This window comes from Limanda limanda, chromosome 22, assembly GCF_963576545.1.
Source record: "Limanda limanda chromosome 22, fLimLim1.1, whole genome shotgun sequence".
NCBI classification, from domain to species: Eukaryota; Metazoa; Chordata; class Actinopteri; order Pleuronectiformes; family Pleuronectidae; genus Limanda; species Limanda limanda.
Window position 1 is genome coordinate 12,288,321 of NC_083657.1, and position 14,636 is coordinate 12,302,956.

Consider the following 14,636-nt stretch of genomic DNA (forward strand, 5'->3'; position numbering starts at 1 on the left):
GGAGGTGGATGTGTTTATTGAAGCAAATAAAAGATGAATAGAATGAGAGGGAAAGGGGAAGTGAGAGGTGGAGAGGGGGGGTTCTTGAATGGCAGAGTAATTGCCACCTGCAAAAACAAAGCTTTTGAACCCCTGCTGCACCGGCGCAGAGTGAAAAAGTTTCTCCCTGTGATGTTATCCGACTGTTGTCTTCGCCTGCTGCACATTGAGCCTGCTAATGCATGTGCTCCCAACAAAAACACATGCATTTACAGAAATGTACTCTTACAAGAGTAAGTGACATATGTTATATGGATCATTTAGTGCATTGTAGGTGTCACTTGAAAAATATAAAAATGGTAACTGGAGCTGTAGTTGCTGGTTCTCTATGCACGCAAGTGAAAAACTAAATAGGAAGAAATACTTTACATGCAGATGCAGTAAAAACGGCGAGTTTAACATAAAATAATATATAAAGTTGTAAAATCATTTGTTTCGACAATGCTTTCAGAGAAGCACATTTAACTGAAAAAGGCTAATGGCTTTACAAATGAAGGAAAGACAAATACCTGTGCTCTTAAATGGCCAAACATTGATTAATTAAGGAGATGTCACAGCAGTGCTGACAGAAAACACAGAAACATGGACAGGGATATCAAGGTGATTGAGAAATGTAGAAACAGGGGAAGGACGGACCAATCTGCCTCTCTTTGAACAGTCCTGACAGGGCTGGACTTTTTTTCTTCTGTCAAAGGCCGGTCAAAATGTAAATATGTTACCCGGTTCCACAGTTAATACACCACCTCCCTCAAACCTCACCAGCGGAGGAGAGAAGGAGTGGGGGGTAAGGGGATTAGAGATGACCGAAAAGGAAGGGGAGAAAGAAACGGGAGCAGAGCATAGGGAGGAGTGAAAAGAACATGAAGATCCTACAAAGTGAAGAAAAGCTTTGTTTATAATATTTATAACGTTTACAGCGGTGTGGTGCCGTGGCTGCTGTGATTAGGATGCAAACCAAGACAGAGGTAGAGGAGGCCAGCCGGAGACGGGCCAGCCCCAGCCGTCGTGTGTTGGACGCTCTGCTGTTGTGCACTGGGGATATGGAGCACTTGGATGAGCAAATGAAGGGTAACAAAACGCCTGCATTCGGAAAGTTTTGCTTTCTTCACATATTGAAATATTTATTTTGATATATCTTATACAAGGAATAGTATGTCCATAATAGAAAGGGGGTTTTCAGAAATGCATAATTCATTGAGTCTTTCAACAATATGATTGATGTCACAGAACTTTTTTGAAAACACTGGAAATGCAAAGTCAAAGTGCTATATTTACAGGAATAGATTACTTCCATTACGATCTGATGCACTAATCGAACAGCTCTCACAGTGAAGGCTGTTGCTTGTAAAATATCATCAGTAACTCTTTTACAAAACCAAGACAGGGCATCAGGAAACCAGACTGAGAAACAAGTTTACTGCCTTTTAGTAAATAACATGTAACGTAAAAAACAAAACTGTAAAAAACAAAATGTGTCCCTCCTGTCCTTAGAAAAGTCATTTGTGCTGCAGCTGGCCATGTGGGGCCTGAGAGGGGTTTCCAGAGTGATTCTGGCCAACAACCCGCTGAGTGGTGCTCTCATCCTGGCTGCGCTGTACTGGGCTTCCCCCTGGCAGGGCCTGCTGGGAACTCTGGGTATACTGGCCTCAACACTAACAGCTGTTATCATGGGACAAGACAGGTGGAGGCATATGAACAACTGCACAGAAATGATACATTATTTATTGTGTTTTTGTGTTTCTATGTTCATTGTATGCACCAATAACCAGAGCAAATTCCAGGTAGGTGTAAACCTACTTAGCAATAAATACCTTCCGATTCTGATTCTGATTCTGATAAGCTCAGAAATCAGTTGGTTATTTATACTGTATGTACATAGGTAATAAACATTACTTGACTGTTGCTTGGAAGCCTGCCCTGTAAGACAAGACTATAATTTACGACTAACGTTGATTGGGACCCCTACTTAAAATGAATGAGAATAATAGCTCCATGATGAACAGCACTGTGTTCACCCACACCCATCAAACGGCAAGTCTTAATTCAGGACCTGTCCCAATATTTATGCGACAAACAGAACTATATGCTAATTTGCAACCTTTTAAAAATCTTTAAAAAAATAATTGCAGCCGTGCTGGGGCCGTTAATGTTTTACGTCTGACAAGTTGAATGTTTTAAATGGGACCCTAGGACCCTTTCCTGATAAAACTGAACAGTTGGTTTAAAGAGGGCTCATGAAATTGTTGCAATCTTTTGTCTTTAAATGCAAGATGTATTTGTGACGTGTGTGTATACTGTTTAGTGCTGAGGTGTCAGGAGGTCTCCATGGCTTTAACGGCATGTTGGTGTCTCTGCTGATGGGAGTGTTTAGCTCGGCTGGGGACTGGTACTGGTGGCTTCTGCTGCCTGTCTGCTTGTGTTCAGCGACCTGGTGAGACACAACACACACACACACACACACACACACACACACACACACACACACACACACACACACACACACACACACACACAAACACACACACAGAGAGTCCAATGCAGTCCTGGTCGTCTCTATGGGGCCAATATTGTAGAAATACAATTTGTGTGTCTTGTGTGTAGTGTTTTGTAATCTCTCTCTGTAACTCTGTAACTTAAAAATCTGTCTATGTGTAATCAAGTTGTAAATGTGTAAAAGAATCCACAAATGCGTCCTGAGATTTTTAAATGTGTACAGGAATCCGCAAACAATGTGTGACAAGAATCTGTGTGCGTAATCAGATTTCCAAATGTGTTATGTGATATGTGACTAAACACTTTCTGTTTTGCTGTAAATACAGACAAGTCATCAGTTGTAACGCAGGAGGGTCTTGCAACTGGCTGTCATTTTTCTCATGATTTCTGCTATACCTCTGCCGTGGCACATCTGCAAATGCTTTTCTAGATTCGTCTTTATCTACGTTTTTGTTTTTTTTGCCCCGAGATGAAGTATGGCAAGCAAGGCAAAATCTACATGGATTAAGAAAGAAAATTATAACCATCCTGATTGAAGTGGAATGAAAACAACAAGTCAACCATCTAAAGCATTTTCACAAGGCGGATAGTTTTGCACTGTGTAAAGAGCATGTCTAGTTTTTCTCTTTTCATTACAAAATATAACAGGCAGTATGACATGAATAATACAATTAAGAACCACTCTCTCCTCTAAGGAGACCGAAAGACACAACTGCTCATGTAAAGGCTAATATTTTCTATCAGAAATTTGTATTTCAAGACTATGATCAGTGTCCCAACACTTTTGTCCTCCTTCCCTTTCCTCAGTGTCTTTCTGTACAGTGGTCTCACCTCACTGTTGGTCCACTGGGACTTACCTGTCGCTGTGTTTCCATTCAACATCATCATCCTCCTCTACCTCCTTTGTACGGGCCCGAACAATCCCTATTTTCCTCACCACCCGGCTGTGCCACCAGGGGTGCTGCAACCTAATGGCACCAATGTCATGGCAGTGGAGGTAAGGGAGCAACTTAACTTGGATCTGTGGAGGATGAGCTACTGGAACGCTTTGCTGAGCGATTTCAACAGGTCCTTGTGGGATGTCATCCCTCTAGAAGCCTTTCACAGAAAACCACTGCGTCTTGTGGCCCTTTGCTGCACGTTTCACCTCTCTCTCCGCCTTTCACATTTAAGTTACCAAAAATATCTTTGAAAAACAAAACACATCAGGATATTTCTGCACATACTTTTCAAAAAATTCAGCTTTTTCTGGAATTTTATAATGGGTGTCTTTGGGAGGCTGCTAGACTGGTGACATTGCTCCTGTCACCTAGCAACAGAGCTGCAGTTGGACACACCGAGAAAGTTTTTAATGCCCCTTTGGTTTTTCAACCAGTGAACCGTTGATTAACAGCCTGATACTCAAGCATCAGATATTGTGTTGATAGACATGTATGTAATATACAGCAGCCTGCAGGAGTGTCAGGTTTAGACTTTCAGACACTATTAATCTCTGGATTCAAAGTGCAGTTAAACCGTGCACATATGGAACTGGAGCACTGAGAACTTTGTTATTATACTTGTGGCCATGTCTGGGTTGTTAGGATTTTAGTGCAGATCAAGGCCAGACAGATTTGAATGCCTCTTAAAATGCTGCATAGCTTCCGCACAGTGACAGTTTAATAGTGCCATGAGTCTGAGTGATCAGGAAACTCCAGGAGCCAATATGAAGCAGCTGAAACATGCAGCCAAGGGCACATCATTTTTATGAATTCATGGTTTGTTAGTCGAGTGCTCACTTTCAGTAGGCTATGATGCACAATTTCCACAAAAAACAATCGGTGTGACCCAATTGCCCCAATAAATATCAAAGATGTGATAAAAGTCACTGCAACAAAAGTCACAACATTTTAACCAAATCCAGGTTCTTCTGTGAAAGACATATAGAACTATTCTACATAAGATAATGTTTGGTTTGATACTGTAACATTCATATTCACTTTACAGTCTAACATTTAGCATCATATTTACAGTATATATTCAGATCTAAACAGCATTTGCCAGATGATGGCTTCAGCAGCTTGAGAGGAACTGTCTTTAAATTGTGTGTTCTCTCTGTTTTATCCTCTTTACTTTTACAAGTAACTGATCAGACTGGAAGGAAAACACACTTTGCATTATTTCCCGATCAGCATTCCAACAGGAGGGCATCTGTCAAAGGAACATTTGCAGTGATATTTACACAGCGGCGACCTTTCATGTCACGTGAAGAGAGCAGCACTTGTGGCTCATCAGTCGTCTCAAAGCGAAATGTTAGCCGTCACAGACTATGTAGTGAAGCAGGAATACAGACTAAAACCAAGCTGGAGCAAGGCCAGACTTATCCTTCCATGTTGCAGCCCTTCAAAGCGAACAAGCAACTGATGGGAGCACAGTCTGCATAAGATCAGCCGGCTATGACTCACCAGTTACTTAGCAACAGTCGCTGTTGGAGCTACTGTTATGAAATTATAATCAGCCCAAACTGTTTTAATTAACAATCCTTCTGGTGATTGCAACTCTTCGTCGAGGTGCAGCTTTCGCATTTGAGACACTGTGTTTGTTATATTTCGTTCACTTCCTGCGGACTGAGATTTTGTAGAACTGTGATGGACATGGTAGCTCAGATTTAAACATCATGAGAATTGATCCGGTTTCCAATTATCGTATGCAACTAAAAGTCTAGATGATTGCAATGCAAGCTGTTGCAGAGTGCGCCTCCAAAAGAAAGTCGTGACTTGTGAAATGCTCTTGCCTTGAGCTGCTTCTCATGGATCCTGACTCCCACCACCCGCTGCAGTTGGCTTTTGATCTCTGCGAGCCAGCTGCCATTCTAGTGTTTTCACAGCAACAGAATTTACATTCTTCGTTCTTTTGTTTGGAAACAGGTAGATCGAGTTATGTGTTCTGAATCAGGAAAAGCTTTGTCTTCTCCCAAATGTGTGTTTACAGAAATATTTCCCGTTTGCATTTGTGTTTATCTATTGACAACTGATTACATGGATCAAAACAAAACCACACTCTCTGATGCAGGGACAGCGCCAGAGTTGTATTCCATTGTGACGTGTGCACTTTGCAATTACTCAGAGAGCAAGTGAATGAGTAACAGAGATTGATTCTGTTCGTGTGCTTATTTTTCCACCTTTTTTCAACGTGGGTTAACTGGGAAGCTCCCACAGAACTGTAGCTGTTAGTAAAGAACATTAATATTATAAAAAACTCGTAAAAAAACTGCTGTTTCAGACGTGGCAGTGAACTGTATACTCTTTTTTTTTTTTAAATGTCTTAACCAGTACTGTTTTGATGATGCGAGGCAAATGATGTTGGGCCTTGGTGGAGCTGTCCTCTCTACTGAGTGCCATTCTAGTTTTAAACAAACATTTGTTAAGCTAAGTAATTACTTTCCTAAACTTTCAGCCCTCTTCCTCTATTTCAGAGTCTCATTTTCTCTGTCTTTCTTTTTAATATTCCTCACATTCCCCTTCCTGTTTCCCTCCATCTGTCTGTCTCCCGCCTTTTAAATGAGGTTTCTGTCATGTTATAAATTTACTCTCAGTTGTGACTTTGGAGATTTAAAACTTCCAATCCTGCTTTTTTATCTCCCCGATTTCCCTCTCTCCATTCTCAGTCAATTTCTTCGCTCTATGCTAATCTCCTTTCTCCTTCGCCCACTTTCTCCATCTTCCATCATCTGTCTTTTTTATTTCATTCTTCTCCCTCCTCGTAGCTCAATGTACAATACATAACCATATAATCACATTTTCTAGGACATGATAGGTCTTTTCTTAGTCCTTGTGAAACAATCTCTCCCCATTGCTCACTTCTGTCTTTCAATCTATATTTTTTATATTTAGTCTTTATTTTTCCCCTCTTAAATCCCATTTTTTTCTTTTCAATTGCACTCCTTCCTCCACCCATCTTCATTTCCTCCTTTCCTCTCTCCTCCTCTCGTCTTTTCTATGCTTCTCTCCAGAGATGGTGATGACGTCAGTTCTATTTATATTTAATGTCTTCAGCCTTCTCTCTGCTGAGGACGGGGCTCTGGCTGCACCGCCACAGCAACTATACTCCACAGATGCGCACATGTACACACATAGAATGACACGTGCATGCATCTTTTTGTTGCATATTCTATATACATCTCTACCACCTGTGGCCCAGGTGGTAGAGAGGGTCGTCCACTAACTAGAGGGCGGGTCGATCCCATGCTGCCTGTGCTTGGCTGAGCCCCGAATTGCCCTTGTCAGCTCCTAGTGGGTGATACATGATAGAAAAAAACGACTGCACATAGAAAATGTTGCTAAACCCGTACATGAACAGCAAGTCTACAACTGTGCACAATGTCAGCTAGTTGAGGAGTCCACGAAATCTTTGGTCTACAGTCATTTGTTGAATGCATCGCAATCACTCTCAGAACATTTCTTTGTATCAACTGTGCAATATTCCTCATAATAGTGTAAACAAACCCCCCCCATCTTCTAACTCCCTCTTCTGACCACACAGGTGTTGTATGGCATCCCTCTTGGTGTGGGTCAGATCTTTGCCTGTGACGCGATGGGACCCTCCCTTCTCATCCTGGGAGCCGTTGTGCTCTACTCCCCGCTGCTGGCCGCCCATGCTCTGCTTGGATCAGCAGTCGGCACGCTGGCTGGTGAGTCTCAATCTCTGTGTGGGAGTGGGAGCTGGTTAAGTGTTGGAATGTTATTGGAGTCATTTTTAGGTCATAATGTAGCACAAGCCTGGTTACATTTTCACATTTTCACACAGTTTTACAAACATTGTAAACCTGACCTCCGAACCTGGCTTTGTGTTTTTAACAAATCAGGGCTGAAAAGTAAACACTGTGGTTAAATCATTGTCTATTTGCCTCACACATTCAGTGTCAGCATTGCTCTGTGTAACACTCGGTTTTACGTATCATTAATTAAATGAGAAACATCTAGTCATGTAGACCACTACTCATCCTGTCACAATAGTGTCCCTGAGGCTCTTATCACCAAAATTTGTCTGGACATCTTCATCTGTGATTTCTACGCGTGTGTTATCCTTTTTTCATGCAGAGATATTGCTTTTCTGAGGAGGTGCAGGAGTTTTTGTTGAGGTTAAAATCATGTAAGGTTTAACAATCAGACTGGCCATAAGACAAAATGTCAGCAGCGTATATAAATATCAAACTGAAAACAGGCTGCTCCAAAAAACACACGAATTAGCCAGGGTGCTGCTGGCCCCTGAAACACACAGCCCTGTGGCCATGTGTGTCTTTTGCATTCTCGATATGTATACATAGAGAGAGAGACAATGAGTCCATCGGCTACTTCAAGTACAATGCAGTGCCCCAAAATACTTTGTGTGTGTGTGTAGTTTTGAGTCATACTGTAAAAAATGGAGAAAAGTTTGTGCATAAATACATACTTGCACAAAACCTTAGACCAATGCTATAAGGGGCAGGAACAGACACACACACACACACGCACACACACACACACACTACTGCTCTAATAATGAACAGTGTGACAAAGTGATCAAAGAGATGTTTGCTGGAATGAGATTGTGTAGGCACCAGAGCTCGAAGGAATCAATTTGCATATGAGCAAATATACCAAATAGAGTCTCCGTAGCTGCCATTTGTGCATTGTCTTGTTTCCAACATTTTTTTTTCTTTCATACCATCTCTATTCATCCATATTTCATCTTTTCTCCAGCAAGTTTTCTTTGACACATGGTTTAACATAAACAAAATCTCTTGTAGCGTACATTGAGCTACATTTCATACATCTGGGTGCATGTGACTCAGGGTTCCACCAGAAGCAATTTTCCATTTAATATTCCGCTTTTATCCTTTTTAACTAATTCCAAGGAATGAGAGCACATTACACACAGTCTTATTCCTCTTTTGTAGCTGCTTCGGAGTTTAAGAATTAATTTTAGGATTTTACTGGGACTTGTAATGTTTTAAGAATAAGGCTGGTAATGTTTTGTATTTTTAATTATTTCAAAAGATTCCATAATAAGACCAAAACACGTGATGATTTGAACCTTTAAAATGTGCATTGTCTAAAAATGAATACAAGTGCAATAATAAGTCCCACAGCTGCACACAAACGACTTCACTTCGATGATGTTTACATGATTTGCTAATATTATAGAATAGTCCATTTATATTCATTTTTACATGTTACAGAGCATAGTCTGATTAAGACATTACACTCAAGCCCAGAGTATAGTAGTCAAACACTACTAGAGACTATTTTATGAATTAACATAGGAATATTGCCGTCCATGTAAAGTATCAAATAAGACAAAGTCACACCTAGGAATATGACAGAAGCAATGAGTTGCCTAGGTTAGTGGTAAAGCTAGCCTACAGTGACAATTACCTACTTGAACCACAGGTGGGCAGTAAATCCCGAAATGACACCATGATTTTTAACACTTAAGACAAGTCCTGCCCTGGCTCTGCCTTTTATTGTCCCCCACTCCGATGAACAGCCCTTCGTTCTCTGTCTTCTTTAATCCTTTCATTTTATCATCCTTCAAAACTCCTCATCAGTCTTTTTACTTTCATCAGTCTCTCCAGTTTCTCCCTTGGTGCCCCTGGAATGCTCAGGATAAAGAGATACTCGTTTTTCTTCCAGGAAAGAGAAGATGTGTGTGCGTGTTGATAACTGACAAGAATTATGGACTAAAGAACTGTGGACTAAACCCCACCCTCAATCAGTGATTGTCCAATCAGCTTAGCAACTGTAACCAGGCATGTTGTAGCCTTGGATTTCTTCACATGCAGTAAAGATTTGCATGTGGCTCTAATCTTTTGAAGGATGTCTTTGTTTATCACCTTCTCATGTCAAAGTTTATAAAAATGTTTAGTATTTTTGTCATACTAATGTTAAATAATATTTGGGCTTATTAGCTCTCCTCCTTCAAAACAAGATCATTGTCTTTTAAAAAATACCCTTTTTCTACAAGCCTTAAAAACAATTGGCATTAAACATTAAAACATCAGATGAGTTTTCACCGTTTACCATCTGTTAGCAGGGGCACGGCAAATGTGTCATATGTGTATCTATGTCAAATGACAGGGGAAACCTCTGTAGCTCTCTGTAGGTGGTCTGTCGGCTTCATCACCATAAAGCATACTTTGCTTGTGAGAAGCATCAGCTATGAAGAAGAGATAAAGCGGCATGGGTTGGTCTTAGAGAAGTGTGAGGCCATATTTAGAGCTGCCACTCATACCTTTTGTGGTGTAAACGTATTCCCATAAGGGGTTTGTGTAGGAGGGGGATCGCAGGCTGTATGTAGGCCAGAGCCTCCTCCCTCTGCTGCGTACATGTTGCAGGAGAATAACTGTAGAAACGCTTCAAAGTGGGTTGAGAGGAAGAAAGACAGTCTGAGAAGTCAGCTGGGTTTCACTGTTAACTCAGAGTCATTTATGTAGTTGGCACTTGTGTCGGTTAGAAGTTATTCAATAATAAAAATCCATAAAATATCTTGCAGACTTTTGTTATCTGCTCTAAGCCCATCTTTATTCAGTGAAGTTATACAGACAGTTTGTGCATCACATCTTGTGAGTTTTGGATTATGAGAGAAATTCAAATGAATGACGTTACGATGACTCGTAGATTTACTGAAGTTTATTAGCAGTTATAATTAGCAAATGTTACTATGCCAACACACAATACCAGGAGCATACCTCTTTCCGCCTAAGTCCTGGTTCTATTATTACTGCATGCATGTTGGTATACTTTAGCACATAAGAAAGAATTTAACTTCTCAAAAAGAGCAATGATCTTATTGATAGAACGTAAACGATAGTCGTATAAAATACTAACATACAATTTATAGCACATGACTAAAACCATTTTAAGTGTTCACAAAGAAATAGACTAATACGACATCTGAGATAAGACTGATAGCAAAAGAGATGTTGATTTAAATACACCCACACACACACACAGAGAAGGACGACGGTTACTCTGAAACCACAGTTCATTTCAGTTTCCTTAATTTAGTCTGCAGCCAGTCATTTTGCTCAGATGGGAGAGGAGAGATTCGGTTTGACATGATAAGAGCTCTCTGACTCATTCTGTTAGCATAGACAACACCACACTGCTAGTGAGACTCATACACAGAGTCGAAAAACGGTGAAACAAACATTTTAATATCCTTTTGGGCCTCCCTCCTAAATTGCATTCAGTCTTCAGTGACATTTTAATGTGAGGAAGTAACGAGGAGACCAGAGGGGGAGTGATGAAGGAGAGGGGAAGCAAGGAATGGAACGAGGGAAGTGCTGTGAGGGAGAAACAAAGGTGGAGAGGAAGATAATCAGGTGTGGAATTAGAAAGAGAAAAGACGAGTGTAGTGGGAGCCTGGGCGTTTAAAGACCAACTGCAGGAGTGGGGAGCTGTGACTGAGGGACAAATAAAAAAATAAAAGTGGATGGCAGAGTAGCCCAGCAGACACACGGAGGGAGGAGGCAGCATTGGGGTGTGGTCAGTCTGCTTCAGTACCAGACTGCTAAACTGCAGCCCACAATATCTGGTAATAAGGAAATCAATCACAGCACCGCCTGAGGATCAGGTAACTGCAGAAGAGCTCCCAGAATTTACAGCTAATGCCGATGAACCCAGATGAAAAATCCTGCAGTGGGAGACACAGGGTGGAGCGGCTGCAGCTTTGGACAGTGTGACAGCATCACAAAATTGTAACACAAAATTTGGTGATAGTCAACAAAGAGGAAATGAGAAAACACAGGGAGTAAATGATAATCCCCTCTAATACTCCCATTAGCACATTCAGCTCTCTGCATGTAAATAATACAGTACATAGCCAGAGCAAGGGGAGGTCACTGTTCTCTGCAGTCAGGCAGTGTTCAGTAATTTTTTATGATGGTGCTCTCACTCAAGAAGGTAAAAATGTAACATTTCTGCTGCAAGGTCCTTGTTCCTACAAACACAAGTACGCTGTATATCAATGAAACGGTCAGTATGCAGGTTTAAATAAAATTCTCCTCTCAGATGAATAGTGGGAGTAGATTTTTAACGTAGGTGTGGCTACAGGGCTGTTGGTCTCTGCATAGACACACACACACACTCACACACACATGCAGGTTTGTCCCTTGTGGCTTTGTGTGCTGCATATGTTTAAAATTGTTATGGAGCGGCATTGCTGAATGAAGCTACACAAAGTGTACATAAGGGCTAGTGAATAAATTGTGCATATCAAAATGTTACATAACTTTAAAAAAGCATCACTGGCAACGAAACGTTAAAAGATAAAGTTCAACTAAAACTCAGTACACAAAAAAAAAATATATATATATATTTACCTTGACGAAAGAGGTTGTGTTTTCACCCTTGTCAGTTTTTTGGTTTCTATCTTTGTTTGTTTCTTTGATTACAAAAAATAACTGAACTAAATTGCACAGAACTTGGAAGGTGGGGAAGAAGATTTTCTGTTCACGGAAATGATCAAATAAACAGGCATATTTAGAAGTTGTATGGTAAAAATTAGGGCTGGAAACCTACAACTGCTACCAGTTTGTAACTGAGATGATGGGGATTCAGTAATGTCTCAACCTTCTTTGACAGGTAGCACATCCAAGAGCTTTTAAAGAATTCTGATGCCGATCCAGATGTGGCGGAGGTCTGCACTTCACGGATTCTATTCTGATTTTAGTTTCATTTAAGTTCGTTGGCAGTTTCAGCTGAACTGAGGCTTTGTCCTCCGGATGTATTTGAGACTTAATGGTTATGGTCTGGGACATATGGGTTTGGGCACAGTGCAGCTGCTGCTGAAGGCCAGCAGAGAAAGGGTCAGTGCCTCGGGCCTTGCAGAGATTTATGTGGGTCATTATGGCTCCTGTGCAGTCTTCAGCATCACAGTGTGGTGTTGTGTTGGTGGTTTAAGGGGGAACTGAGCCAGTGTTCATCCACCTACTCAGGATTTGTTATTGAGATGGTGTTATTAGAACTTAAATAATTTATTTCACTGGGGACTTGCAAGGTCTTTATTATTTCTTCCTCTTGGTCCAGCGCCACTTACCATCATAATGTGGCTACTGGATGAACACACACGCGTCGATTCCAAACTGGAAAAAATCATTAATTAAAAGAAAGCAGACATTTTGAAAAATGGTACATTGTATTCTGTAAACACTGTTAATCAGAACACCAAGGACCTGGAAGTAACAGAAAGATGTTTTGTTGTGATGTTTGAATTTGTATCTTCTCTATGGTAAAATGGTGCAATAGACAAAGCAAATCAAGAAATGTCCTTATTAGGCTAGAAACAAATGAAATGCACCACTAAAGGATCCTATATAACAGGATGTGTCTACCACCACTGTTAGGGTGGTTCTAGTACTGCAGCTTCAGCAGGACATGATTATGATGTGTGTCTGTGTTTGGCAGGTTTATCCATGGCGGTGAGTCATGCTTCTCTGTACTCGGGTCAGTCTGGGTTTAATGGAGCTCTGGGCTGCATGGCTGTTGGAGGACTCTTCTTCACCTTCAGCTGGACGACCCACCTCTTCGCCATTGCCAGCGGTGACAAAAAACAAAAACTGACACAAACATACCCACACACAGTTGCTACGATATATTGTTTAAAGCACTTAACACAAGTTTTCGTGACCTTACTTCAACTCCATAGTTTTCTTGACACTTCAAATGTATGTTTGATCATAAATTTCAGGTCTAATATTTATTATCTGGTTTAGGTGAGTCAATATGTGTGCATATCAACATAATAGGGTACATGTTGGAGGTGTGCTCAGGCCTCAGCTTTTAATCATGTTCATCCTTTAGTCTTGAAGATTCTTTTTACTTTTTTCACACCTTGCCTGATGTGTCACATGTGTTTTGAACGAACTTGACCTTGTATGCAATTCGTTTAAATATATTTAAATATTATGTGTCTTCCATTTTCATAGCAAAACAATAGCTGGTTCTTAATTCAGGGGTTGCATGCTTTTGAGGACGCGGTCTACTCTTGAGGGCCGCCTAGACTGAACCAAAATGACACTTTGTCATTCTGGTCAACCTGCTGTGACGCAGTAGCTCATTAAATGCAGCCATTGAAGGATGCAGCCCCTGAATAAAGACACGCAGCTAATGTAACATTACTGACTTATAGGTTAAGCTGACAGGGAGCGCCCTCTGCTGGATCACAAGGCAAACTACTTCAGATACTCTGATTGTGCTTCATATATTTTGATTTCGAACTGGTCATAACATTTGAATAACAATTGAATAGAAACTTTCCCCCCATGTTTAATGAATGAATGTTTGAATTTCAAATAAAAAGTAACATGCCCCCAGTTAAATTAACTGAATATTCAAAGTTGTCGCTGCGTCAGAACTCCTGAATCAATCCCACTCTCAGATTTCCCTTTTGAAGGAAGGAAGGCTGTTTTTATTTGGGGAAGTGTGTGAAGAATAAATTAGGTGTAAATGAATTCTCTTCTGCCTTCAGCCTTCCTCTCTGCATATGCTGACATCGCTCTGGGAAACCTGCTGGGAACTGTAAGTACACACACCTCACACACAAAGCTGAAACTTGGAGGCCTTTGATATTCTCAGTTGTAGCTTGAGATTTTATTGGATTTTGTAGACTCTGTAGAAAAGCAATCTTGCAGAACAATGTCAACCATTCAATTCAACTGTTTGAACTTAACTATGTGTGGTTGATGCCCTCTGAGCTGAATGTCTGCTGCACCTTTGACCGTGATGTCCAATTGGAATATTCATATGCCTGTGTGTAGGCGCCGCCCAGTGGCCGGAGGGGTTTTATGTTATTAAACTGTCGGTCCTACTCTTGTGAACCTGATATCTCAAGAATGACATATAGTCTTCTTGAGCCGTTTGTGTCACTTCATTCATTCACCTCTCTCCCTGCCTAGGTGGGTCTCCCAGCATGCAGCTGGGCAGCTACTCTGACAGCTACATTGATGTTGCTGCTGACTGGCAGTTTAGCAGCATACAGCATCCCTATTGAAAAGGTCAAGGCCCCTGAACACAACCTGAACTCTGGCCGCCGCCAGCGGACAGCCGGGATCACCCTAGAAAGCGACAGCATTGTGTAGTGTG

The 14,636-nt window shown here is 41.1% G+C and overlaps 1 protein-coding gene across 1 annotated transcript; it reads left to right on the forward strand.

Moving 5' to 3' along the window:
- Nucleotides 1-986: 986 nt before the first annotated feature.
- si:dkey-183c6.7 (urea transporter 2) lies at nucleotides 987-14,632 on the forward strand. The gene is made up of 8 exons (XM_061095838.1): nucleotides 987-1,107; nucleotides 1,531-1,720; nucleotides 2,342-2,470; nucleotides 3,340-3,529; nucleotides 7,054-7,201; nucleotides 12,960-13,094; nucleotides 14,023-14,072; nucleotides 14,450-14,632. Exons 1-8 carry the CDS (start codon nucleotides 987-989, stop codon nucleotides 14,630-14,632), a joined length of 1,146 nt encoding a protein of 381 aa, XP_060951821.1.
- Nucleotides 14,633-14,636: the final 4 nt, after the last annotated feature.

Bases quoted from the DNA above. Each gene is read 5' to 3' on its own strand.
- si:dkey-183c6.7 (XM_061095838.1), top strand. From the start codon at position 987: ATGCAAACCAAGACAGAGGTAGAGGAGGCCAGCCGGAGACGGGCCAGC. The intron at 1,108-1,530 runs GTAACAAAACGC...TCCTGTCCTTAG, and splicing joins CTTGGATGAGCAAATGAAGG to AAAAGTCATTTGTGCTGCAG. The intron at 3,530-7,053 runs GTAAGGGAGCAA...CTGACCACACAG, and splicing joins CCAATGTCATGGCAGTGGAG to GTGTTGTATGGCATCCCTCT.